The sequence below is a fragment of the Gopherus flavomarginatus genome, chromosome 21 (assembly GCF_025201925.1).
Source record: "Gopherus flavomarginatus isolate rGopFla2 chromosome 21, rGopFla2.mat.asm, whole genome shotgun sequence".
Classification (NCBI taxonomy): Eukaryota; Metazoa; Chordata; order Testudines; family Testudinidae; genus Gopherus; species Gopherus flavomarginatus.
The window spans coordinates 15,374,147-15,401,475 of NC_066637.1; the positions used below are offsets into that span (position 1 = coordinate 15,374,147).

General features: G+C 45.1%; 1 protein-coding gene across 2 annotated transcripts; it reads left to right on the plus strand.

The window, feature by feature from the left end:
- The first annotated feature begins 230 nt into the window (after positions 1-230).
- On the plus strand, positions 231-25,681 carry EMC1 (ER membrane protein complex subunit 1). Of its 2 annotated transcripts, XM_050931321.1 has the most exons (23): positions 231-354; positions 3,411-3,535; positions 4,104-4,169; positions 4,695-4,788; positions 6,420-6,548; positions 7,710-7,836; positions 8,365-8,514; positions 8,827-8,994; positions 9,918-9,989; positions 12,054-12,107; positions 12,966-13,088; positions 14,285-14,381; positions 15,251-15,367; positions 16,998-17,197; positions 17,412-17,561; positions 18,269-18,430; positions 19,262-19,381; positions 20,067-20,204; positions 21,306-21,479; positions 21,662-21,872; positions 22,664-22,748; positions 23,338-23,467; positions 24,120-25,681. In XM_050931321.1, the coding sequence occupies exons 1-23, from the start codon at positions 269-271 to the stop codon at positions 24,297-24,299; spliced, it is 2,958 nt and encodes a 985-aa protein (XP_050787278.1). In that variant the 5' UTR covers positions 231-268; the 3' UTR covers positions 24,300-25,681. The 2 variants fall into 2 exon arrangements, with proteins under 2 accessions (XP_050787278.1, XP_050787279.1); XM_050931322.1 differs by lacking the exon at positions 12,054-12,107.
- Positions 25,682-27,329: the final 1,648 nt, after the last annotated feature.

Sequence of the window (27,329 nt, forward strand, 5' to 3'; positions counted from 1 at the left end):
AGGTGCCTGACCAAAGCTGCCCTCGCTGGGGTAATCCCTTCCCCACAGCCGGCCCCGCGCGCCCCTTTCCGCGAGGAGAATGCCCCCTTCGCCGCCCTTAGTTCCAGCACAAGCAGCTGACTCTGCCCGGGAGAGGATTTGTTTTTCCCCACTCAGGCGCTCAGAGGGCAGCCCCTGGGGGCGAGGCCCCGCCTCGCGGCGGTTCTGGGCAGCCGGCGCGCTGCCTGTCGGGATAGGCTCGGAGTCGGAGCAGCTTCCGGCTCGGACCATGGCGGCCGGGGCTTGGCCGTGCCTGCTGCTCCTGGCTCCCCTGGCGGCCGCGGTCTACGAGGATCAAGTGGGCAAGTTCGACTGGTGGGTGCTGGGTCACATCCGGGTATTTAATCCCCCGTCCGCTGGGGTGGGGGCCTGGGCATCCCCCCCGCTGCCCCCTGGGGTGGGAGTCTGGGGATCTTCCCCCCCCCCACCGTCACCTGGGCTGGGAGTCTGGGGATCTCCCCCCCACACATTGTTCCCTTGGGCTGGGCATCCCCCCTACTGCCCCCTGGGGTGGGAGTCTGGGGATTTTCCCCCATACACACACTGTTCCCTTGAGCTGGGCATCACCATCACCTAGGATGGAGGTCTGGGGATCTCTTCCCCCCCAACTCCATCCCCTCGGGTGGAGTTCCCACCGTCCCCTGGGTTTGGGTATCCCCCCACTGTCCTCTGGGGTGGGGGGCTGGGAATCCTCCTCCCCGACCCCGAAGAGGGCGGGCTGAGCAGCTCTTTTTCCCCTACTGATGTCTCGGGCAATGGGGGCTGTGTCTGGGTGAGCTGGGGGAAAAGCAAGTCCTGAGCATTACCCTATTTTAGCCTGAGTCTGACCCAGTTGTCACACTGGGTTTGACGGGTGAAGAACTGCTGCAGCTTTTGAGCTGAGCTTTGCGAGGTGAGCAGGAGCCTGCTCTGAGTTCTGTCCCTGGCCCCAAGCTGGCTTGCATGCGTCACTGTCATGGGCGCTGGTATCTCTGGGGGAGAATGCATCCCCCAACCTTGCCATGGCTGTGTAAGAGCCCCAGCCATAGAAACATCTGTAGGGAACAGGCCTGCGCTGGCCATCGGAATGGTGCATTAGCTGATCAGGTATTAGTCCTCCTGTCTAGGATTTAGAGTCCTTTGCCTCAGGAAGCTGCTCCCTATCTCTCTTTTCTCTAAGGAATAGCTGAGGATGAATTTCTGATTCTCATTTCACTGCGGAGGAAGAAAATGACCTTTGCACAGCAGTGGTTTTCAACCTAAAGACAAAGGAATATAGGAATTGCCATATTGGCTCACATTCAAAGTCCATCTAGTTCAAAGTCTTGTCTCTGACAGTAGCCAGATTTGTAGGAAGGAGTAAGAACCGTGCAGCAGGCAGACATGAACCTTGAGGCTTAACATCCCTTTCAGAATGATACAAAACTACTTAAGATAGCTAAGTCCCAAGCAGACTCTGAAGAGCTACAAAAGGATCTCTCAAAACTGAGTGACTGGCCAACAAAATGGCAGAAGAAATTCATTGTTGATAAATGCAAAGTAATGCACATTGGAAAACATAATCCCAGCTATACATATAAAATGATGGGGTCTAAATTAGTAGTTACCACTCAAGAAAGATCTTGGAGTCATTGTGAATAGTTCTCTGAAAACATCCACTCAGTGTGCAGCGGCAGTCAAAAAAAGCTAACAATGTTGGGAATCAGTAAGAAAGGGGTGGATAATAAGACAGAAAATATCATATTGCCTCTGTATAAATCCATGGCATGCCCATATGTTGAATACTGCATGCAGATGTGGTTGCTCCATCTCAAAAAAAGATATATTGGAATTGATAGTTTCAGAAAAGGGCAACAAAAATGATTAGGACTATGGAATGGCTGCCATATGAGGAAAGATTAATAAGACTGGGACTTTTCAGCTTGGAATATAAGAGGGATATAATAGAGGTCTATAAAATCATGATAGGTGTGGAGAAAGTAAATAAGGAAGTGTTATTTACTCCTTCTCACAACAAAAGAACTAGGGGTCACCAAATGAAATTACTAGGCAGCAGATTTAAAACAAACAAAAGGAAGTATTTTTTCACACAACGCACAGTCAACCTGTGGAACTCTTTGCCAGAGGATGCTGTGAAGGTCAAGACTACAACAAGGTTTAAAAAAGAACTAGATACGTTCATGGAGGATAGGTCCATCAGTGGCTATTAGCCAGGATGGGCAGGGATGGTGTCCCTAGCCTCTGTTTACCAGAAGCTGGGAATGGGTGACAGGGGATGGATCACTTGATGATTCCCTGTTCCGTTTATTCCCTCTGGGGCACCTGGCATTGGCTACTGTCAGAAGACAGGATACTGGGCTAGATGGATCTTTGGTTTGACCCAGTATGGCCTTTCTTATGTTCTTAATGTTTGTTTTTATTAATTATGACGACTCTGGGTATTCTTGATATCCATATAAACACACAGTCCCATTTTGGATATTGTAAATATGGGTTCTTGCAGGTTGTCAGAGATATTTATTTATTTCCAGTCTCTTTCAAAGTGCTCATTTCACATCCATGGTGTCCTAAAACACGTTCTCCAGCAAAGTTATCCAATTCTGATGTGACCTGCTGAGTAAAGCAATGGATGGGGATTCAGGAGGCCTGGGTTCTAATTCTGGCTGTCACTGGCCTGCTGAGTGATCTTGAGTAAATCGTGTAATCTATCAGGTGCCTCAGTTTCCCCATCTATAAAGTGGGGACTTATGTCCTTCGTGCTTTGAGGTCTACTGATGCAAAGTGTTGTATAAAAGCTGGGTATTATTAATAAACTTTTATTACATGTCTCTTCTCAGTTGCATGTCTGTGGGTCAGATGGTAGAAATCAGTTGATGCTACCCAATATGCAGAGAGCTCAGGGAAGAATTTAATATGGCCCCAAAAGAGCTGTGAAGACCAGGGACTTCCTCTGTGCAAGGGGCCGACTCAGTAGAAGCAGCGCATGGAAGCTCTTTTCATTGATGATAATACATTGTTTGCTTTGGTAGTATTTAGTGAAGATGCAAGAATGAGACTGGTTATACTACAGTGCAATAGTTCATTTTTCATTTCTTGTCAATAAATGTAGAATATTAGACACTTTGTTTTTTTTGTGTGAATTTCCTAGAAGCAGGTTTGACATTGAGCTCCAAAATATCACAAAATTCCTTGCTCATTCAGATCCCCCTCCCCCCACCAAAAAAGAATCATAGTAGTGTGGTTGCCCTCTGTCAGTCTTTAATAGTTGCAGCTAGTGCCACCATTGTGTTCTGTCCACCTATGTTAATTTTAATCACCCTTTCCCTTTTTTTCAGTAGGTTAAGTGGAAAGTGTTCTTTTTTCACACTTTCTTTGATTTTCCTGTTCCTTAGGAGGCAGCAGTATGTGGGAAAACTCAAGTTTTCTTCCTTGGAAGCTTCACAGGGCTCCAAGAAGCTTATTGTGGCTACTGAGAAGAATGTGATGGCTGCTTTGAACTCCAGGAATGGAGAAATCTGTGAGTGAACTGTTGTTTTATGACTCAGGATCTACCATTTGTGTGGGAACTAATGCACACGGGACCAAAATTAAACCCTGGCATACATTAAAAGTTACTCCTGCTTACACCAAAGCTAACCTTCGGCCCATAGTCCATTTTAAGGTTGCAGGGTGGTTAACTAGACATGACTTTATTTTCCCTGGAGACAAGGAATTTTTAAAAATATACTTATCAATTTTATTTAATTTTGTTCAGACTTAGTGGCTTCATTTCCTACTTTCAAGTATAAATTTGTTAGGTGCTGGCATGGCTAGTCTGTACTTGACCAATACAGTGAGACGAAAAACTGACTGGGGCATGAAGACTGAATTCCTCTCTCATCCCTAGAGGTGGTCGTGCGGGATAAGAATTGAGGCACATTGGAAGGGCCGTTTTGGGGAAGCTTGCATTGCCACTATCTATACTGTACTTGGCCTGTGGTTAGACAGAGGATGTCAGTCTGTGGCACTTCCAGTTGATACCTTTCTTCAGCATGAAATACCTCAGGGGAAAAAATCATTCCCACTTTACTCCTTGTTCCTTTCAGTGTGGCGTCATGTGGACAAGGGGACTCCTGAAGGAGCAGTAGATGCCATGCTGATTCATGGACAGGGTAAGCAAAGCATTTAGCCTTTCCTGTGTGATGAGCGTTCATTCCCATTACAGACATCCAGCCAGGTTTGGACAGAGGGCTAAATTTGCTAGAGCTAATAGTCATGGTGAGCTTGTAGTGGATACAGGTGCAGTGTTAAAGATTGTGTCGTTTACTCCTTGGCCTGTCCTCTTCTAGACGCATGAGGATAATTTCCTGCTTGTCTGCTCTGTTTAATTTACCGCTTGGTGCTATCAGGATCATGGCTACACAAACATTTTTTTTGTGACTGTGCATGACATTAGGAATTCTGGACTCCTAGTGCTAAGAGTACAGGTGAACTATAAAATGTGAAATCCTCTGCACATTATACAAATAAAATGACCTTCCTGACTCTGAAGCAGACCAGGTGTCTTCTGGGCAGTGGTTGATATATAATATTCTATCCATAAATGGAAGAACAAGTGACCTGGAGGATGAGCAGGGAATTGAATTAAAAAAAACAATATAAAAATATTTGATTTGTTATTCTCTCCTCCTGGCCAGATGCCATCACTCTATCTAATGGTGGGCACATTTTGCGTTCCTGGGAGACAAACATTGGAGGGCTGAACTGGGAGACGTCACTGGACACTGGCAGGTGGGAAATCTTCAGTGGCCTGTCTCTCTATACCCTTTGGAGAGGGGAATTTGCCTTCCTTGTGTGTAGTCGTGTTTTAGGGACAATGTCAATTACAGTAATTCCTTGTTTAACATTGTAGTTATGTTCCTGAAAAATTCTACTTTAAGCGAAATGATGTTAAGCGAATCCAATTTCCCCATAAGAATGAATGTAAATAGGGGAGTTAGGTTCCAGGGAAATGTTTTTCAGCAGAGAAGACTATATTTTATATATACACACACATACACAGTATAAGTTTTAAACAAACAATTTAATACTGTACACAGCTATGATGATTGTGAAGCTGGCCTGAGGTGGTAAAGTCAGAGGGTGGGATATTTCCTAGGAGCAGAATGGTAAATGATGAACTAGCACTTGGCTTAGCCCTCAAGGGTTAACACATTGTTAATGTAGCCTCACACTCTACAAGGTAGCACAAATGGAGGAATGGCAGAGAGAGACAGGCACATGCGGATTGCCCCTTTAAGTAGGCTGACCCCAGTCTAAGTACATTGACTTTTTAAGTAGATCAGCAAGTTGAGACAGCAGCTGCTGCCAGCAAGCTCCCTCTGTCCTAAGCCCTGTCCGTGTCTCTGTGGAAATGGGTAAAGTAGGGGGAGGGAGGGGGACACCCTGACATTAGCCCCTTGCACAGCAAGCAGGAGGCTCCTGGGAGCAGGTCTGAGGCAGAGGGCAGGAGCAGCACATGGCAGTGGGGGGAGGGGCAGCTGAACTGCCCAGCAATTGGTAGCCTGCTGGGTGGGTGCCGCACTGGGAACTTAGGGGATTGGGGAGCTGATGGGGGGGGTGCCATTCCACCCTGGTTCCAAGCCCCCCACTAGCTCCAACGCTGCTCTTTCTGCAAGCAGTGGACAAAGCAAGTGGCTGCCAAAAAACATTATAAGGGAGCATTGTGCAACTTGAAAACGAGCATGTTCTCTAATTGATCAGCAACGTAACAATGAAACAGCGTTAACCGGGGCAACTTTAAGTGAGGAGTTACTGTCGCTATGAGGGTCATAAAGTAACCCTTGTGGGAACATCATAGAGGTGCTGAATTTTGCAGTCATTTATCACACACAGGACTAATGCTATATCCTATAACCATGCAAAATTCTCGCTTGAAGTGAATAGTGGGTTACATTTTGTATCTGGGCTGATAAATGTTCATGACTGTTTTGCAGTGCTGAAGTGTGTGTGTGTGGGGGGGAGGGGGTGTTGTACATAACCTACATTTATTGGAGGTGGAAAATTGAAATCCGTTACTTATGCATAAGCTTCCCCTGTCTGTGTGCACCATTCTGGACCCGGAGATGCTGCTTTGGCTTGATGGGATGGTTGGTCTTCAGTCCCATCCTTGCCCTCTCCGCAGAGATCAGCAGTTAGAGCTCCAGTCAGTGCCAACTGTTATGGTGGTTTAGTCACACAATATTAACTCTGTCTAGGTAAGAGTAGCTATTTTTAAGAAAAATGTGTGTGTTGCGCCAGCTACCAGGGTGGAGAAGAGCAGGGCTGTTTGTCTATAATTCTAGTGTTGCTATGACTCCACAAGCTGGGTAAAGTCTCTGTAAGTATTATCGTCTCACCCTCTGTCTCTGACCTGTGCTTAGTTTCCAGATGGCTAGTTTGGTGGGGTTCCAGGACACCGTGAAATATTTGGCTGTCCTGAAGAAGGCTGCCCTTTCTCTTCATTACCTCTCCAACGGCCACCAGAAATGGATGGAGCATTTACCAGACAGGTATAAATCCAAACTAAGGATAGATCACTGACTCTCAAACTTGTCTTAAGGGGGAGAGGACCCTTTTGCTTTTGAAAATGTTGTGCATAGTATCTCATTCGGGGTGTTGCATCCATTTCCTGCACATATGACAATATAGACTCCTTGGGAGGGGGACCTTGCATTTCAGGGTATGAAGAGAAAATTTGAGTGGTAACTGGGGGGAGGCAGGGAAGAAGGTCTTCCTGTGCATAAAGACAGGAGCACATCCATTTCTATTTACTGATTTTTAGTGCAGGCAAATTACAGACCAACTGACAGCATTGTGATTTATGCACTGTATGGTACTAACATGGACTAGTGGTAAAGTGATCACATGGTATCTTAGGGCTCGTCTACACTTCAAAGATTAAGATAGAGTGTGAATTTAAAGAGTAGTAGCTATTCCTGAGTGAGTCCTTTAGGTTTGTGGAACAAAATAGGTCAGGAGATGACATCTCGTACGGAGAAAAAGCAATCTACGAATAAACTAAGTATGTTAACCTGAACAGACCAGTTTGTGCTATTAGTAGCAGCTTCCAGTCAGAAAACAGGGGCCCACCCAGGTGTGGGAGTCCTCTTGTAATATACAAGAATGTTCTAATGTGATTGACTTCTGAAGGAAGATTAAAACTACTAAATAGTTACAACTAGGCTAAACGGTGATCGCTAAATGAGACCTGACCATGTTCCAGTGACTGAGGGCAGTGGGAGAGGGAGGATGAAACTAGGTTACCTGAAGGGAGGAGGTGGAGTTGATAGGGGAAAAACTTTCTAATGGTGAATCTGTGAAATAGCCTCCCAAGAGAAGTGGAGGAAGTCCTGTTGCCTGAGACACCTACTATCCTGCACTGGCCTGAGAAGGTTAAAGGGAAGATGGACAAAATGAGCCAATAAGTCGTCTTCATCAATACTGTCTCTGGGTTTTCAATGTGTTTAACTGCAGGAAGCGATGGCTGAAGGGGAGGAGTCCCTAAAACATTTATTTGTGTTTATGGGCAAAAATTCTCCTGTTGGCTGATGCACCCGGTTTTTCCTTGGGAGACCCGTGATGACAGTGAATAGGCTGCTAGAGCGAGGGCTTTACAGGTAGCTCTGGGAACTATTAGAGAAGGTGATTCATTGCTGCTTCTCCTCTTGCAGTGAGAGTACCCAGTACCAGCTGGTGTATTCGTATGGAACCGGAGTAGTACGTGCACTTGGAGTTGCTCCTCGAAGCCATTTGAACATTGTAACCTTCAGCATAGAAGATGGCGAAATTACAAAACAGGTAGAACTGATACATTGATGCATGGTGTCAGCTCATCACCAGGCTGGCTCTAGTGTGGATCCAATTTAACAAAAGCTCCCATCTGGGTAAATTCCCTGTGATGTTTAGGAAGTTAATTGCATTGCTGGCACATAGGTCAAAATGTCATCTTGTCTCCATGGAATGTCTCATGGTCCTGGAAGGAGACTTCACAACTGCATCTCCCAGACACAGGGCTGGCAGAACACAGTAAAATTGAGATCAACCTGGGTAATCTCAGGATGGATGGCAGTTTACCCAGGGTTACAAAATCCTGGCCTTATGGGTATCCCATGGGGAAGAGCCACAGTTCATTGATAAATGGGATTCTCCTGCTTTTCAAACAGGCCTTTGTTAGTGTGACTAAGTTTAGAAATGAAATGTAACATTAAGCCTTTGATATCCCACACTGGCTGATACAGGCCCCTTGCAAATGGACACAATCAAGGCTCTTTCTAGAATTTCTTTGTGGAGTTTTCCAACTGCCTCTCTCCCTTTATTGCCCTGCAGCTAAGAGTGGCAGCCCCCTGGATGAAGAGCCTAAGTGGTGCCTGTTGTGTGGTGGGTGAGGCAGTGCTGGTGTGTGCGGACTCTGACACACAGTCGCTCTATGCTTTATCCCTGGAGACTGAGCAAGAAATGAAGCAGATCCCACTGCAGGTGAGTGATCCTGAAATAGTCACACATGTAAGTGGATATCAGACTAATTTGGAGGAGGGAAGGGGAGATCACATCGCTTCCATGTAATGGTTGCTTATGGGGTGATGATTTCAGCTCTTTAAATCTTGTTTTTTGTCGTATCATGGGAAGTAGTCCATCCTGCATCCCAGACCTCCGCACGATGGCTTCATGTTCAATCAGATATGGACTAACCCTTTATAAAAGTTGTATTGTTAGTGAGGAAAGGGATGTGTTTGATCAAATTGCGTAGTAAGTTTCCATCTTGCCATGTTTGCTTGTTCTTCTTCTCAGGCCCTTGACCTAGAATTTGCTGACAGTTTCCATCCCAGGATTTTACCCACTCAGCCCAATCCTGCTAGTGCTTCACGGGCTCAGTTCTTCCTGCAGCTGGCTCCAAGTCACTTCACACTGCTGCAGTACAGAAATGGACTGCTAAGCCTCGTCCGGGACTTCCAGCAGGTAAACAGAATGAACACAACTGCAGATCTCTGAATAGAAGAGATGAACTACAGCAGAAATTCAGTGAATTGACTGTTTGGCTGGCTCCATCCACCAGTAGAACCAGAACCTTCGTAAAGCATGCACTAAGCATTATGAACTAGCTGCTGAAGCTCAAGTTTCAATCATACTTTCTATAGAATTGGTTGAACCTATGTACAGTAGCAGTTAAACTATTTAATATCAGTTCAGGAGGATCCAGTTTCTGACATTTCTCACCAAGGTGTGAGTTAACTAATGCAGGGTCTGTGCTGAGTCAAGTGGTGATTTGCTGCTAGAAAGCACCTAAGTGACCAGTGGTTGTAGTACATTTAATACTGCTGGTGGTAGTTCTAGTGGACCAGAATTACATAAAATGACCATTTCAGATTCAGTGCAGTATTGTCTACAAGAGACTGGCCAATTGGGGATGGGCTCAGTGATCTAATAGGTTTCTAGAAACTAGCGATGGAAAAGAGCACCTTTTCCCCATTAGGTTCTTGTCTTCCTTCCTTTGATGGTAGCTTTCCATCTCTTATGCTCCTGACTTTCATCTTTCATATATAACAGTTAGTTAGTCCTCAACTCCAAAGACTCAGGCAGAGCATGCTAGTGTGAAAATCACCTCAGTGGCAGTGTCTGGAATTTTGCCAGGCTTCTGACTGGTCAATGATGAAAGGCTAAAGGTTACTGGACCCCAGCGTGAACCGTCTCTTCAGTGGTTGTACCAGAGGTTGCTTCTCTTCCTTGTAGCGAAACTTACCAGAGTCCTTCAGTCTGTCAGAATTGCTTGTTATGCTGATAATGAACTGACCTGTTGGAATTTGGCTGACATTGTTCTAAACCAAATGAGAATTAATTCCTTTGCGCAAACATATTCTTATTTCCCCCACCCTGTTTTTCAGGCAGCTTTGGTGAACTTTGCAACAACTGGGGAGAAGACTGTGGCTTCTGTCCTGATCTGCAGGAATGAAGTGGTTAGTCAGTTGCACAATGGAAATTTCAGATTTGCTTCTAGTTCTAAAAACTTATGGTTTTTTTTAGTTAGTTAGTTTGTATTGCTTTTTTATTGTTATAAAGGTTTTGAGGGGCCACCAAAGAGCAGTGTTCTACCACTGTCAGACTGAATGTACTACCTGGACTTAAACACCTTAGGGCACAAGATTCAGTCTCCATGGAAGTCAATGGTAAAACATCTGTTGACGTCAATGAGGCCAAGATTTCATCTGTTGTGACTATCCGTATGCAAGCATCTGTAGAGCTGCTGAGTATTGAGCAAACTCAAGATGGACCGTGGTGCAATGAATATACAGAGCGAGATGACTCTTAAGGATTGTCTACACTACGCGACAAAGTACATTAGAGGTAGAGTGCTCCAACGTGCTACACTCTAACTACCCTGTGCAGTCCTTGTTGGCATGACCTAAAAGGTACCTAGGTTTGTGTTAACATAGTCACTACTACGTTAACACAAACTCAATACTTTTTAGTTTGCACCAGCAGGGTCTACATGGGCAGTTGGAACACAGCACATTAGAGTGCTCTGCAAATCACATCCCTCTAATGCACTTTACCACCCTGCGTAGACAAGCCGTTAGCGAAATAAATACCTTAGTGTTGGGAAGAAAAGTCTGCTGATTAGCTCATACGGCGATGGGTGACTAGACACTATCATTTTAAAAATCAAAATCCTACCTTTTGCACTGTTTTGATAACCAAATGCCCTCACCCATTTCTCACTAAGACCAGAGATTATTAAAAATGAAAGAATTAAAACAAAATCCATTTTCTTTTTGGAACCAATGCTATTTGTTCTTCATTTTTCAAGTGGAGAGGAATGAAAGATCCTAGTCAGTTTCAACTCTGTTTAGTCAATTTCCCATTCACTATCATTTTCAGGTTCTCCTGTACTTAGCGCTAGGGGATGAGATAAAGTGGGGGAAAAGCACTCCACAGACTCTGCTGACAGCCTTAGGGTAGCTGGATATTCCTGCCAAAAGCATGAATTAAACATATTGATTATTGGCTTCAGAGCTAATACCCTGCTGTAATGAATATGGTCATTTCAGCCTCTCTGAGCTAGTGGAGCAGGCTGCTTGTCTGCAGAGACAGGTAAACAGCACTACTTCAGGTCTCATTTGGAAGGTTATCATCACAACCCAAAGGGCTAGAAACATATAACAAGAAAACTTCCATTCTGAAGAAACTAATAGTGGCATCAGACTGCTCCATGATACAGCTTCCCTCCATGCGTGCACTCTCTCTTCCCTCCCTACCCACCATCCCTTTTAGCATGCTGCAAAATCTGTGTTGCAAATGCTACAGGGGAGTTTTAAAAATCCATTGGGATAGAGAGGGGGAAAAAATCATGACATATTTTAATTGGTTAGGTTTTGTATAAGGTATTTTCACACAACCTACATTTTGGGCCATGTTTGACCTGACAGTTTCCATATACAGTAGAACTTCAGAGTTACAAACACTAGAGTTACGAACTGACCGGTCAGCCGCACCCCTCATTTGAAACCGGAAGTATGCGTTCAGGCAGCAGCAGAAACAAACAAACAAAAAAGCAAATACAGTACAGTATTGTGTTAAATGTAAATTACTAAAACAAAGAGAAACTTTTAAAAAATTGACAAGGGAAGGAAACTGTCTGTGCCCTTGTTTCATTTAAATTAAGATGATTAATACTATCATTTTTCTTTTTGCATAGTAAAGTTTTTCAAAGTTGTATTAAGTCAATGTTCAGTTGTAAACTTTAGAAAGAACAACCATAACTTTTTGTCCAGAGTTACGTACAACCTCCATTCCCCAGGTGTTTGTAACTCTGAGGTTCTACTGTAACAGTGACCTAAAGTCTTGTGAGAGGAGGTACCCAGCTGACCACTTCATTTTTCAGTACCACTTATCATTTGCCCAAGTTTGCAGCTGCTGAGCAGGGAGGCAGAACTTGTTCCTGTTAGACACTTAATGTTCTTATGTTTTCCGTGCCTTTGTCATGCTCACCAGTTCTCTTTCTGTTCCCATGTTCATTGCAGAAATCTAGAACTTCTGATAAGGCAGACAGCACTTTCGGACGTTCCCATAGACAGGTATGGAAAGGAGCTTGTTGTCAGGAATTGTAGGCAGTCTTTGCAATTAACAGGCTATTCCCTTCTTTTGGGTTTGGAAGGCTGAATGGTGGGGTGGGACAGACTATTACTCTGGAGAATCATATTTTTGCATCAGCTCCATGAAACTTTATCCAAAAGCATCTTAAAACTATTCAGTTTGTGAAACTGTAGGGGACTGGATGAACATGCTACCCTCTCACAGCATTACAAAGAAACAGATCTTCCGTTTAGACACCCATTTCCCCACCTTAAAATGGAAAACTGCATTTTGAACGTCAAAGTTTATTTCAGAAACAGTGCTGCTGTGTAGTTAGGAGAGAGAGCTGCCTGGTATTTGAAACAGGGCATTGGGAGCCAGGACTCCTAATTTCTATTCCCAGATCTACCATTGACTTTCTGTGTGATCTTGTGAAAGTTGTGTAGTCTCTGTGCCTCAGTTTACCCTGCAGTTTAATGTGTGCTATACCATCTACCCTGCAGGAGCACTGACACTCAAATAATTGTTTGTTAAGTGCTTTGAGATCTTCAGAAGAAAGGCATCATAGACCTCTGCTGTGTTCTGTCCAAATGGGCTCAGAATTATAGTAGTTACTCCATGGAAGCACGTGTAGATGGGAATGTCACCTAGAATTTGTTTTCTGTCCCAAACTGGTGTGCTGTTTGTGTTCTGTTAAGCAGCTGTTGTGTTGTGCTCCAGAAATGCCTGCATTTCTGTGGTGGGTGAATTGATCCTTGTAAATAGTTTATTGTATACAGCACTCTGGAATCATTTGTGATGAAAAGTGCAATGTAAGTAGATTATGTGTCTTTGTCAGCTTATCTTTTATAATGCTCTAGGAATTCTTAGCCTGCCCCAACAACACCTACAATATTAACCTGTATTTGGTTGAGACTGGGCAAAGACTGCTGGATACCACGATTACCTTCAGCTTAGAGCAAAGCGGTGCCAGGCCTGAGCAGGTAAGTTAGGAGCCTCTCTCCTGTCGTTGCAAGTGGTCAGAGATGAGTGCATGGAGTTTCTCTTTACATCAGGCTTGGCTGTATCTTGAGGCTTATCAAACTTTTTGCTGCAGCCAAGCAGACAAGCCCCGATTTAAGGTTGGGTAGGATACTAGTTTGGGAGTCAAGGAGATTTGGCTTCTACGTGCCTGTACAACAAAGTGCTGTTTGACGGTGGCCAAGTCACTTCATCTTTCTTCATCCGTTGCCCCAGCTGTAAAAGGGTTTGTGAAATTTACCCACTTTTGTAAAACACAAGATCTATAGATGAAAACTGCTTCACTTATGACAGCCTTTTCTGACTGGCAGGGCTGGTCAGAGCTCTTTGGGTGACCTGAAGGGGTTGCTGGTAGTGAGAAGACCAACACATGTACCCGTGATGTTTTGATTCAGATATGGTGGCATTGTGTATCCCTGGGTTTATAGAGCTTGGCTGTAAGGACAGGGCAAGGGTGGATTTATAATGGAGATATACCTATCTTCTGGAACTGGAAGGGACCCCGAAGGGTCATCGAGTCCAGCCCCCTGCCTTCACTAGCAGGACCAAGTACTGATTTTGCCCCAGACCCCTAAGTGGCCCCTTCAAGGATTGAACTCACAACCCTGGGTTTAGCAGGCCAATGCTGGCAGATGGGCGGAACCTCATATAGCAGGGGAGGGCTTGACATCATAGAATAATATTACCAAGCACAAAATAGCTGCTGCATTTGCCAGTGTGGTCTTGGCACTGCTGATGTCTATCTCAGTGCTTTAAAGTAGCTGAAGTATGAGAGTTGTTGTATGAAACCAGACTCTGGTCTGCCTCTGGGTTTGTGAAGTGTGCCCCTGAAGGTAGCACTTCATCTTTTTGTTGCTTTAGAATAGTGGTACTCAACCTGTTTACCATTCTGGGCTGCATATGCAGCTCTCTGTGTTATGTGGGCCGCATCCACACAATATATATACTACCTATATGGCCCTGAGGATGTCACATGGGCCATAGTGTGTGCTGATTGGGCCACAAGTGGCCTGCGTGTGGAGAACCAGTGCTTTAGGACCTTAAATGTAACAATGATCTTAAATCCTTTCCTCTTCTCACCTTTGAATTGTATCTTGCTTGTCTAGGGCAGGAGGTTTTAATCCTGATCATCTTTTCTTTCCTCGTCTCCCTTTTCCAGCTCTATATCCAGGTCTTTTTGAAGAAAGATGACTCTGTGGGTTACCGAGCGCTGGTGCAAACAGAAGATCACATGCTCATGTTCCTCCAGCAGCCAGGTAAATTGGAACCAGATTGGCTGGTTACCCCTGTCTATAGTGTATCCTCTCCTGGCACCTTCAGTAGTGCACATTGGGGGGCAATTGTGTCCAGCCAAGCAGATTCTTTCCTGAGCTAAATCCCATAGAGAAGTGAGAAGACCAGGAATATCCCTCACCCCACAACTTGAATTTTCCTTCACTACCAGAGCTGAGAATCTGATCCTGCGATGTGCTTTGTTGAAACAACAGCCTGTTGGCTTTAGTGAGGCTCTGCAGGGTTTCAGGGTTCTGCCCACGCAGAACTTATTGCAGGACAGGGACCTGTAGCAGTTATTCCTTGATGCCTTTTTGAAAAGAAGGGAAATTCCTCAGACGAAATATGGTGTTAAACTTTAGGGGGGAGTTAAGAGTCCATTTCTGTTGCTTGAGTCTTTGAGGCCTTGCAAGAATGTTAGAGATTGAACTTCATGGTTTTTTGTTTTAAACTTTTGATGACTCCAACCCTTTTGCAAGCCCTTCAATGCTCAAGTCATGGGTATGTTCTTTCAACACTGTCTCTTGTTTAATAAAGTGAGGGGGGTTGTTAGTGATTAAACACCAATGTGTTCGTTATTGTAGTAGACAGTAAATGTCGATATCCAAATTGCTTCAGAAATGTGGCATTTTGCGATTTTATTAAGCAGCTGTTTACTTTTGAGAAGACCAGACAGAAGATCCTTCAGTCCCAAGTGTTAGGGGTATAGCTCTCAATCCATTTAAAGGGACTGGATTTGTAAGATCTTCCTGTCTCCCGATTGCTCTCAGGAATGAACGCAGCACAGATCAGGAAATGCACTTGCTCTTTTCTTTGAATCAGCCTAGGTTGCCTTTTCTTTGTATCTCTCTAGGAAAAGTTCTGTGGAGCAGGGAGGAATCGTTGGCGGAAGTGGTAAGCTTGGAGATGGTGGATCTACCTCTGACGGGTGCCCAGGCTGAGTTGGAAGGGGAATTCGGAAAGAAAGCAGGTAATAGCCAGGACCTCACTCAGGGTTCCCTCTAATTTTTCTCACCCATGTGTGGAATGAATTTTGTTATGTGCACCAATATGGAGGTGAGGTGTGACACGTCACCTTCATATCAGTGCACATAACAAAATTCATGTGGTGGAGGTGGGGCTGAGAGGTTTGGAGTGTGGGAAGGGGCTCGGGTTGGGGTGCAGGCTCTGGGGTGGGGCTGGAGCTCAGGGGCTCTGGGCTGGTAAAGGGTGTGGGCTCTGGGGTGGGATTGGGGCTCAGGGCTGGTGAGGGGTTCTGCTCTGGGGTGGGGTCGGGGATGACGGTTTTGGGGTGTAGGATGGTGCTCCAGGGCTATGGCGGGGAGAGAGGACTCCCCCAGCAGCCCACTCCTCGCAGCAGCACCTAACCAAACAGTGCCTGAGTTGGTGTGAGGATTTGGACCACTTAGCACCGGCCACAGCCAGGTTCGGGCCGTCTCTTCCTTGGCCATGGCAGGTCTGGGACTGGGGCCGGAGGAGGAGCACCCCTCTCCTGGTTGCAGCAGATCCCAGCTGGGCAGGTTCCCTGAGTGCCTGCGTGGTGCTAAATAGGCTGCTGCGCAGTCGCACAGCTTACAGGGAACTTAGGCCCCACTATGTATAGAGTTGAACTTCTGCAGGGGTCTAGTTTTATGTTTGTTTGCTTTTTGTTTTTCATGCTTGTATAGTTTCAGTATCCCTCTCCCGAAAGCTGTGAGCTCTCATCCCAGATTCCTTGTGCAGACAGTATGACCAAAATGAACTAAAATAAACTTGATTTCCAGGTTTTGGGGTAGTCTCTCTAACTTTTGCATCCTCCTTCTAAAACTAGACCACACATAAAAGCTCTACTAAGAGATTTTCCATATCCCTCTGGGTATAACAGACAGAGTGTGATAGGGAAATTACAGCCGGCTTGCCCACTCTTATCAAAATGCTTCTGTTCGATTATCTTGTAATGTCTTACCCTGAAGACTAAAATATAATTGCCTTTATTGTCTTTCTTGCCATCCGGATCCAGCCATTCAAGGTAACCCAGAGAATCACGTGCAGTTCCTTTCCTCTCTTTTGTGACAGCCTTTGCTGGTGGATCTTTGTCCGCCCTGTTTGGTTTCTTTCTCAGAGAAGAGGTAGTTTAAGCATAGGACATGGCTCCTAACAGGAAGTCAATTCAGACTTCAGTTGCCAAGATTTGGGTGCTTCTCCGTAAAGATGGCTCCTCTGTTACACGAGAAGTGAAAGCAGGAGGCGTAAGATCAAGTACACCCATTTGTTTTAGTTGGGTACTTGCTGGAGTGATAGGGAAGAGACTCTGCACACGCTAAGTGTTGCAGCTTGCAGGAAAGCTTGATTTGAGGTGAGCAGAGTGCCTGCTGAAGTGGGATATGGCAGTGTGTATTTAGAGGCTTGGTAGGCGAAGGAGCTTCTATGATGATAATGAGATATAATATGATCCAGGTGTCATGAAAGGTGAGGCAGAATTTTCTTTAATATGTACATGTGTGGCAGCACGTGACTTTTATAGGCTGAGGCAGTGGTCTGTTTTGCTGTGCTGTGTGTATGTTTCCCCTGCTTTGTACCACTGCTTGTTGTGCTAACCGTTGTCACTGACTTGTTTGCAGACGGCTTGCTGGGGATGTTTCTGAAGCGCCTTTCCTCCCAGCTGATCCTGCTGCAGGCCTGGACTGCACATCTCTGGAAGATGTTCTATGATGCCAGGAAGCCACGAAGCCAGATTAAGAATGAGATCAATATCGACAACTTGGCAAGAGATGAGTTCAACCTACAGAAAATGATGGTGATGGTCACTGCTGCAGGAAAGGTGAGGAGGGCAGGGACTAGAAGCCATTCCTGGAAATGGAGCATACCGCCCTGGCAATGGTGAGGGGGGATTCAGTGCTGAGGCTGTGGTGAGAAAGGTATCAGGAGACCAGAGTATCTTGTAGTGGAGGAGGGAACCCAAAGCGGAATGCAACATGTAGATGTGAAAGACGCTGTTACATATGTTGGCTTTTCTTTTCATCTCTCTGCTTCAGCTCTTTGGTATTGAAAGCAGCTCTGGCACCATCCTATGGAAGCAATACCTACAGAACGTGAGGCCTGGCTCCTCCTTTAAACTGATGGTCCAGAGAACAACGGCCCACTTCCCGCACCCTCCACAGTGTACGCTGCTTGTTAAGGACAAGGTGAGTCCCTTACACACACACACCTCAGATTGGTTTTACCTCCCTGTAGTGAAAAATCCACCATGTTAAAAATTTTCAGATTTGCTTTTTAAATGCTTTAAATGACAACAACAAAAAAATCATTCACCTAATTGCTTTGTCCACTACATGAAGTAGAAAGTCAGGGCCTGTGTATGCTAGTTAAATAGGAAAGGCTTTCCCTCTGCTGTTCACGCGACAGTATATACTCCACAGAAAATAAAAACACTCTTACTTATTTTGGTGACATTCTGGACAGGCCATGGTAAGATCTCATTAGAATTTTATACATCTTATGTGAACGCTATGGGATCAGCAGAGATGAGGTGATTTGAGTGCACAGCGTAATCATCTGTAGGGTCAGGAGAACAGTGAAGGGAGAAAGGAGGTGTAGACAGTTAAATCCAAATGCACCTCTACCCCGATATAACGCTGTCCTTGGGAGCCAAAAAATCTTACCACGTTATAGGTGAAACCACATTATATCAAACTTGGTTTGATCTGCCGGAGTGCGCAGCTGCCCCCTCCCCCTGCGCTGCTTTACCGCGTTATATCCGAATTAGTGTTATATCAGGTCACGTTATGTCAGGGTAGAGGTGTATAAACCAAGCCAGCAGGTAACTTCATATGTTAGAAGATCCTTCTCTGAATTTTCCCTAACTAGTTTCCCATCCTGTTGTCTGTTTCAGGAGACCAAAATGAGCTCGCTCTATGTCTTTAACCCCATCTTTGGGAAGTGGAGTCAGGTGGCTCCCCCTGTTCTGAAGCGTCCAGTTCTTCAGTCTTTGCTTCTGCCCATCATGGATCAAGATTATGCCAAAGTGCTACTTCTGATTGATGATGAATACAAGGTAATTTTGTTCCTAGGGCAAAACAATCTCCATCTGCAGGATAAATATCTCCCTGTCAAGGCAAGAAATAAGAATGTTGTCAAGTCATAGTCCACAAAGGGAACGAGACTGACTTCAAGGGACTTCATCAAGATAAAACACACATTTAAAGCCACTTCCTTCTCTTTGTCACTAATAACCCCATTAGATTAACACAGAAACTTTAAAATCTAACTTGCTCTTTGTTGTTCTTGCGCTTTGTTTACCTCTTCCGTTTCATTCTGCTTGTACCATGAAACCAAAGTCGTCGTCTGCAGGTGAGAGCTGCATCCCAAACCGGACTATTTTCATTGCAATTGAAAGAGAAAGTCACGAGAACCTATTTAGTCACGTTTGTATTTGAACCCCCCCCCCCATGGTTTTTAAAACAAACGCTAAATTTTCAATCGGCACTAAATTGATTCTAACCCTCTTTTTGGCCTCCCGGTGCAGAGGTAAAATATAGCAAGTGGCTGGCTTACAGACCAGGAAGCTATGTTTCAAGCACCGGTCACAGTCCCCTCCCCAGTGCAGATTCCCTATAGACCTCTTTATGTGGATGGTAAATGGCTTACATTTTTGCCTGGCAAGAATATATTGAACAGGGAAGGGTAGTGTTAGCTTCCCTATTACCCAGGGTGCCTCTGCTCTTGTTTTGCCAAATTCATCCTTAATTCAAGCCATTTAAATCAGTGGAATTTACATCTATAGTAAATTGGGCCCAGTAAAGTTAACTGGACTAGCGTACTTATATATGTGAGACTAAAAATTGATAACTAATGTCTTTGTTTAAACTCTTCTTTATCTTCCCAGGTTACAGCTTTCCCAGCAACTAAAAACATCCTCCGCCAGTTAGAGGAAATCGCCCACTCCATCTTTTTTTATATAGTGGATGCTGAACAGGGCAGACTCTCTGGTTTCCGGCTGCTAAAGGTACAGAAGATGCTCTGTGCTATGTAAGAAGTGACATGTTCATCCCACAGAGTGTATGTATGGTGGATCTTTGCTGTCATGGTATGGGATTTTGGTTTGATGTATAAGAAGTACAGCTGGGTATAGACTTCTGCCAGTTCTCAAAAGCTTCCTAAAATCTTTGTAAACTCATAGTTATAAGTAGTCTTTAGTGAAGAATCCAGACATATCTCCATCCCCCAGTTTGGTGAGAATCCATAAGAGGGAGCAGTTCTCCCGTATTTCCCTGTTCAGATGAACTTTGGAGCTGAGACAAGATGAGAGCATAGTAGTTCAAGTAATCCTTCCCATCTAGCTCCCCAAGACTCTATTGCTTATTCTGAGAACTAGTTCGGCTGCCCTAGACAATGGTCAGAGAAAGCATGTGCTCTTCCTCTAGTAAAAAGTGTTGACACCTGTTCTGCTGATCCTCTGAATCAGCGGTTCTCAACTGGGGGGCTATGAGGGCCCTCACCGCTGAAACACTGAGCTCTGGGCCCCCTCCATGGGGCTGAAGCCAAGAGCGGCCTGGGGCTGAATGAAGCCCTGGTGCTACCACCCAGTGCACCACTCTGTTCTAGGGGGAATCTCTCTTATGTCCTGTAAATGGAGATTGTGTCTTTCAGAGGGTCAGGAAACCTTATTTTGCATCTTGACTCCGCTGTAGGATCTGACAACAGAGGAGAGCTGGCAGATGACCATCCCAACTGAAGTGCAGAGAATGGTGATTGTGAAGGGGAAGAGATCAAATGAGCATGTACACTCCCAAGGCCGTGTGATGGGTGATCGCAGCGTCCTCTATAAGGTACTGCAGACCTTGTTAGCTGAGCTTTGGTGGCTGTGAGCTGTATGCTAAGGTTTCCATGGAACTTGGCATGGGAGCATCAGGGAGCTGATACCCACCTCCGGGGCTTGTAGACACTAAGCGTGTTTTAAAAGCAACACTTAAACTGGTTGGAAAATGTTTTTGCCAGCTGTGCTGTCGTTCTGAGCTTTATAGAGCAGCCCATATATTAGCAACAATGGTCGCAAGTCTAACTTGCTATTTATTATCTTCCTGATCCTTTTTTTTGGACCAATGCTGAGGTCAAGAGAAAGGGGGAAAAGGGGTGGGAAAAAATAATGAGTCTTCATGTCCATCCTGGGATGCATCCACACTTGTCCAGGCCTTTTACCAGAAGGAACTAATCCTGGATTTGCTATGGTCCTGTTCTCCCTCTCATGCTTCCCAGTGGTCGTCGTCCTCCATCAAACAATTCTAGCCAGGCAGTGGTGGTGTGAGCTTCCAGCTGAGAGATTGGTTTGGAAGTGGACTGGAGATTAATGACCTTAGGTAAGCAGAGACCAAGTGATTTATAGAACCATTGAGCGTGGTCTCCAGGAGGATGTTGCTGGCTGCTGCATTCTTCCAGAACTGCATCCCAGCAAGAACAGGTGGAGCATCCCAAGTTGGAGGAGCTGACTGTCCGGGTGGGCGATATTGCAAGTGAAGTATTGCATATCAATGCACCTGCCTTTGGGGAAGATTTTAAAACAAGTGTCTGACAAAACTTTTGTTCTTTTCTCTTCTAATTGGGGAGCACAGCTTTGTAAGTCAAAGCCCATTTCTAGCACTGCTGGTCCTGAGTCCTGACCCAAGATGGGACAATTGGTGCCAAGTTTCTGCATACACATCAGTGTTTCTAAACATTACAGGAAGACAGGAGAAGCTGAATTTTGGCAGAGGAAATTTTCCTCTATAAATGTTTTCAGACAGCTGTTAAAGACCATGGGGGTATCATGACAGCTGCGACTGATTATAAATCTGTCCTGATGGTTTGTGCTGTTAACAGACCTCAGATTGCCTCTGGCACAATGGTTATAAACTAGGGGCTTCCCCACATTTCTTTCCTTGTCCTTGTTATAGTCTTTGAACCCTAACCTGCTGGCAGTGGTAACGGAGAGCACGGATACGCACCATGAACGCACCTTCATTGGAATCTATCTGATTGATGGAGTCACAGGCCGGATCATCCACTCTTCTGTGCAGAAGAAAGCAAAGGGACCCGTCCACATTGTCCATTCAGAGAACTGGGTGGTGGTAAGGAAAAGTTATTGCTTGTAATCCTTCAGATTTGAGATCCGGAGGCAACCGCCTACGCTGCCCAGGGAACGCTCCCTGACTCCACGCCAGTGACTGTCCAGCTACCCTCCGTATGAATTGACTTGTGCTGGAGCATTCTGCTCTGCCCTCCTGAACAGTGTCTTCCCCTCTTGTCTCAGTACCAGTACTGGAATACTAAGGCACGCCGGAATGAGTTCACTGTGCTGGAGCTGTACGAAGGGACGGAGCAGTATAATGCCACAGCCTTCAGTTCCCTTGACCGCCCACTGTTGCCGCAGGTCCTCCAGCAGTCTTATATCTTCCCATCTGCCATCAGTGCCATGGAGGCCACCATCACTGAACGTGGCATCACCAGCCGTCACTTGCTCAGTAAGAACTGGGTTAGGGCAGGGTGGAGGGATTGGGTTACATGTGTGTCAAATTTTGTAGTAAAGAAAAGGTCACTACAGTATCTAGAGCAATCATAAGCCATGACGGTCCCTGGGGCTGCATTAGAGAAAAGTATATTGTTAAAGTTAGCCTGTGATTTGAAGAAATAGTGCAGCTACAGCCCTTCCCTTGACGTAAATCGTGGTGCATGCTGCTGTCTTCTGTGTGCATTCAGACATTGCTGCTGTCTGCATGGGCTGTGCCTTTGCCTGTCACTCATGAGCTGCCTTTAGAGCAGAGGTAGGCAACCTATGGCACGGGTGCAGAAGGCGGCACGCGAGCTGATTTTCAGTGGCACTCACACTGCCCGGGTCCTGGCCACTGGTCCAGGGAGCTCTGCATTTTAATTTAATTTTAAATGAAGTTTCTTAAACGTTTTAAAAACCTTATTTACTTTACATACAACAATAGTTTAGTTCTATATTATAGATTTATAGAAAGAGACCTTCTAAAAACATTAAAATGTATTACTGGCACGCGAAACCTTAAATTAGAGTGAATAAATGAAGACTCGGCACAGCACTTCTGAAAGGTTGCTAACCCCTGGTTCAGAGCAACAACAGTATTCAGCCTAGCCCTCTGCTTGCTTCCACACTCCCTGCCTCATCACTGACTAGTGGACTCGGCACGCTCTCTCTGGCATGCCTCAGGAGGACTGCTGGATTAGCCATCAGAGTGCGGTCAGAAATGGTCACTTCTAAGAGATTATTTTTTTATTTTTTAACATGCAGTTGGGCTTCCCTCTGGGGCAATTCTCTCCCTTCCAAAGGCTCTGCTGGATCCTCGACGCCCAGAGATCCCTACAGAACAAAGCAGGTAAGCAAAATGCTGCAGCAGTAATCCTTGTTCCCAGGCACCTGCCAAAAGGGGGAAGGCTGAGTGTTTTAATGCTTTTAGTCTGGAGTTGATTAATTTATCAGTTCTGTCAGGACAGATTCCAAGTAATTCTTACTCTAAATTTAGAGAGGCTGTTGTCTTTGGCCATTGGACTGCTTTACTGCCAGTCCAGGTGTGAATACATTAGTCGGTAACACGGTAGTCCAGAGGGCTGTCAAAAAGCACTTGTTAGCATCCTACTAGTGACTAGTATTCTACATAATTATCTATGGTTTTTAGAGTGATACTTTAACTGATTTATTCCTATGGCCTTGAACCTGGTTGGTTGGTCTCTCAGACTTTAGAAGGAGGTGGACACTACCCTAATTACAGCATGTTCTGAGCTACCAGTTTGTCTCCCTTTTCCTAATAGCCTTTACCAGGCACCATGTGTGAATGACTAAATTATCTGTATAAAGATTCTAATGTTGTATCACCAGACTTGAGTTCCAGATAACAGGCTGCTTAGGGATTTACCCACTGTGCTGTGTTGGGTTGGGTTTTAATCTCTCTCTCAAATGTCTTTTAGGGAAGAAAATTTGATTCCATATTCCCCAGATGTCCAGATCCATGCTGAGAGGTTCATCAACTACAATCAAACCATATCCCGAATGAGAGGGATTTACACTGCCCCTTCTGGCTTAGAGTCCACGTGCCTGGTGAGTCTAGATTAGGGTTTCTTTTTGTGAAGTATGATGCAGGATACCACAGTATGCCATCACACCCCCTTTTAGGGAAGGTATGTAACTTCAAGCCTTGTTATAAGTCATTGCTTAATGGTTTCTTGAACTGTGTTTTGCTTGATCAGAACTATAGGAATGGGCCTCTTATTAGGGCTAAGATTTTGTCATGGATGTTTTTAGTAAGAGTCAGGGACAGGTCACAGGCAATAAAGATTAGTTCATGGAAGCTTGTGACCTGTCTCTAACTTTTACTAAAAATATCCCTGATAAAATGGGAAGGGATTGGGCAGCTGCGGGGTGGCTGGGAGCTCTGGGGGCTCCCACCACCCCTGGGGGCTCAGAGCTCTTGGGTCCACCTGCCCCTTTTGGCACCTGTGGAGTTGCGTGGGACCCCCGCTTCCCCACTGCGGCACCTGGGGATTTGTGGGGGCACACTGCCTCAGGCAGTGGGGGTACCTTAGCACTCCCTGCTGCTGTGGGAGGCGACAGGACCCTGCAGCTCCCAGCTGGTGGGGCTGAAGTCACAGAGGTCTCTGGAAGTCATGGAAAGTGTAGCCTTATCTTTTATTAATGTATTTGGATTTCTGCTTGAAGCTGCTGTAACAACTGGTGGTCTCACTTCTTTTAGGTTGTTGCGTATGGCCTGGACATCTTCCAAACCAGAGTCTATCCATCCAAGCAGTTTGATGTTCTGAAAGATGACTATGACTATGTGCTGATAAGTAGTGTTCTTTTTGGACTGGTTTTTGCCACTATGATTACAAAGAGACTTGCTCAGGTGAAGCTGCTGAACCGTGCATGGCGGTAAGCACGTGGGTGAAGGAAACACTGAGGGCACTGGTGAGGCTGGAGAACAGGCTGGCTGGGATTCTGAGTAGCTGATCAACTGCTGGTGTGCACACCACAACTGGGTTTAATTATATGTTCTAAATGGTACCGTTGTGATGGAGGCAAGTATTTATATCCCATTTCTGCTGGAAACATTGAAGGGAGAAGCTGCCAGTGGAAGAAAAATATGCTTCACCTGGGAAAAATTCTATCCAATGGCAGGGAATTAATGAGACTACAAAGGAACAGCCATCTGTCCAGGACTTCACTGAATCAGTGTGAAAAAATCTTCTACAGTTTTTTTTTTCCCCTTCAAAGCGCTAAGATCACATCACTTTCCATGAAAAACTTTCCCCCACCTTTAGCTAAGATTAATATCAAAATACTAATGATGTATTTCTCCCCCACTTCTGGGGTGCACTTTGAGACCAGTTGATGGCTTACTTCTTCCCTACCCCAACCATTACTGAACTCTTGGAGGAGAACCCTAGATTCACCACAGCTCTGATTGGAAAGCTAGGTTTTGTAAATGCGAGCTACTGTACAAGGGGGGCATGGGAAGAGGGGATGTTCGTAAGTTAGCCAAGAGAATATTAACACAATAATGCATGCAAATTCAGGACTGATTGATCAAACCTTTTAAGTAAATTATAGCAATGGGGAAGGAGTTCAGGGAAAGATGATGTTTACTATGGTCTCCATGTCCTTTATTTATTGTGACTGCACTGTATGTTCCTTTTCTGCTTTTTAATCTTTCAAATGGTTGCACAACACAGACCTCATCGATTGGATATTTCTGGGAAAGTTTTTCTCTGGTAAAAAAGTAAATATTCCAAAGGATTTAGCAAACCTGAGAGATGCTGTGAAGTTGCATCTCAAAACATCCCACCTTTTATTGTATTTTGCCAAACAGCTAAGCGATAACTTAAATCACAATATTTTTAAACTTAGTTTCAGGAGTAAAGAAGCCTGCAATTTGTTTTCCCTCCATGTATCAAGGATGTTCATGCTTGGTATGTGGTAATATTCAGTATCTAATTTTAAATTGGAATACGTTTTTACAATTATTTGTAACTCGGGACATTAAGTGCTAACATTGGTTCTGAACCTCTTTTGTACTGAAATGGTTGCAGTTTGGCACATGAAGCAAAGGGCTTTGTTGCCTTGGAGGAAGCCTTATTGATTCATGTTTGGCTGAGATGTGATCGGATAACCAGATGCTGTAACAAACTAGATCTTGTTTTTAACTGTGAAACTGGTCCACAGTTGTTTCGTGTGGAAGAGTGCAGGCAGAAAGAATGAGGAATATGAGGTCATTTCTGCGGAGAGCAGGTTGTCTAAATAAAAGTAATTTGATCAGTATCTATAAGCATGTTTGAATTTTCTGTTAGATCTTTTTGATTGGTATCTGTAGTTTACTTGTAAGTTAAGCATTTCTCCTTTTCTCCATTCAAAAAATGCAAAGACACTTGTTAAATCACTTAGTGTAAACAAGAGGTAATGGTGATGGCCTCTACCCCACTGCACATAATGTCAGTGTCTACCAGGTAAGTCTGGACATAGGTAGTGCAACGTACCTCTCTTTTGAGCACTGTATAAAGAACAACATGAAAACAAAAATATACAAATTATCCTCTAACTTCTTTTGAAACTTCTTTTAAAAACTTGCAACTAATTAATATTCCAGATCTCTTACTTTTCCTCTGAGAATCTAATTACTTTAAGGATTAATATATTAGAGGTAACAGTACACCCACAAGACAGCTAATTGGCCTTACCAATTTTAAAGAAGGGAGAACTGAGGCTCAGAGACTTTGTGAATAGCCTGAGGCACTTAGCATGTTACTAGCTGTTTGAGAGTAGAATCCAGCAGTCCTACTGGTTCAAGCATGTACCACTGAGTCAGGAGTACTCTTGCCCCATGAAAACAATGTCAAAATAAATGTGCTTAGTACTGAAGAATACCAAATAAACCAGAATGACTGCCACAAAGACATTTACACTCTAGGAGACAAAAGAAAACTACTGTTGGTGAGGACAGAGCTCATCACGTATCCTCAGAATACAAATCTAAGGATGTTCGGTGTTATAGTTCAGATCTGTTGTATTTCTGTAATGCCTAGGAATACCAACCGAGGATAAGAGCCCCATTGTATGAGGCACTGTTCAGAGAAGCATTAATGAGGACAGTCCTTACCCCAGAGAGCAAGGCTATGTGGTGAGGGGCCTTAAAGGCAAAGACAAGGAGCTAGTATGTCTTTACCTTTTACTCCCCTTTTGTTTGGTTTCTTCTAATTGCTCAGAAAATAGATTTTTTTATACCTGTTTTACAAATACTAAGGGAGAGGAACTACCCATACCTATTTTTGTTAACAGCACCCATCTCTGTGTGATATCACAAGTGGCACTCTTTACCTTTTCCCAAGGGTTACACCTTAAATAACCCCATACAGAGCTGTGCTACCCTTTGACTAGATTGTGTGCCAAATGACAAACTCGGTGGAGTGAAAGTGAACCAGGAGGGAGTTACAGCTGCTTGGGTGGAGACCCCTGGAGTAGTGCTCATGTGCACCAGGGCCTGGCACTGACCCAGCAGGAGTGAGCTGACAGCCAGTGCCAGGGCTGTATGGGGCACTGACGGGGGGAGACTGGATTCCTGGCTTCAGTACCACGCTCTGGGAGCGGAGTGAGAGCCCAGCACTGTCTCCTGGCTTCTCCTGCCACGGCCACCTTGACCCGTTTACGGGCTACTGCTGCCGCCTCCTCCCCGCCCTTGTCACCCGCACAGCTGAGCGTGGGAGCGCGAATACACCTGCTGCACATGCGCAGCTTGCGGGGACGAAAACGTGTGCCCAAATGTTGCTGACTCATCTGCGCACGCGCCTTAGCCAAGCGCCTCGCGCGGCAAGCCGTAGCGTCTGTACACGTCATACAGCTGAGCCGGAGTAGCGTGCGTCGCGCGCAGACAAGGGAGGGGGGATTAGGTCACTTCCCGTCCCTGCTGAAGCGT

Bases quoted from the DNA above. Each gene is read 5' to 3' on its own strand.
- EMC1 (XM_050931321.1), top strand. From the start codon at position 269: ATGGCGGCCGGGGCTTGGCCGTGCCTGCTGCTCCTGGCTCCCCTGGCG. The intron at 4,170-4,694 runs GTAAGCAAAGCA...CCTCCTGGCCAG, and splicing joins CATGCTGATTCATGGACAGG to ATGCCATCACTCTATCTAAT. The intron at 8,515-8,826 runs GTGAGTGATCCT...TCTTCTTCTCAG, and splicing joins TGAAGCAGATCCCACTGCAG to GCCCTTGACCTAGAATTTGC.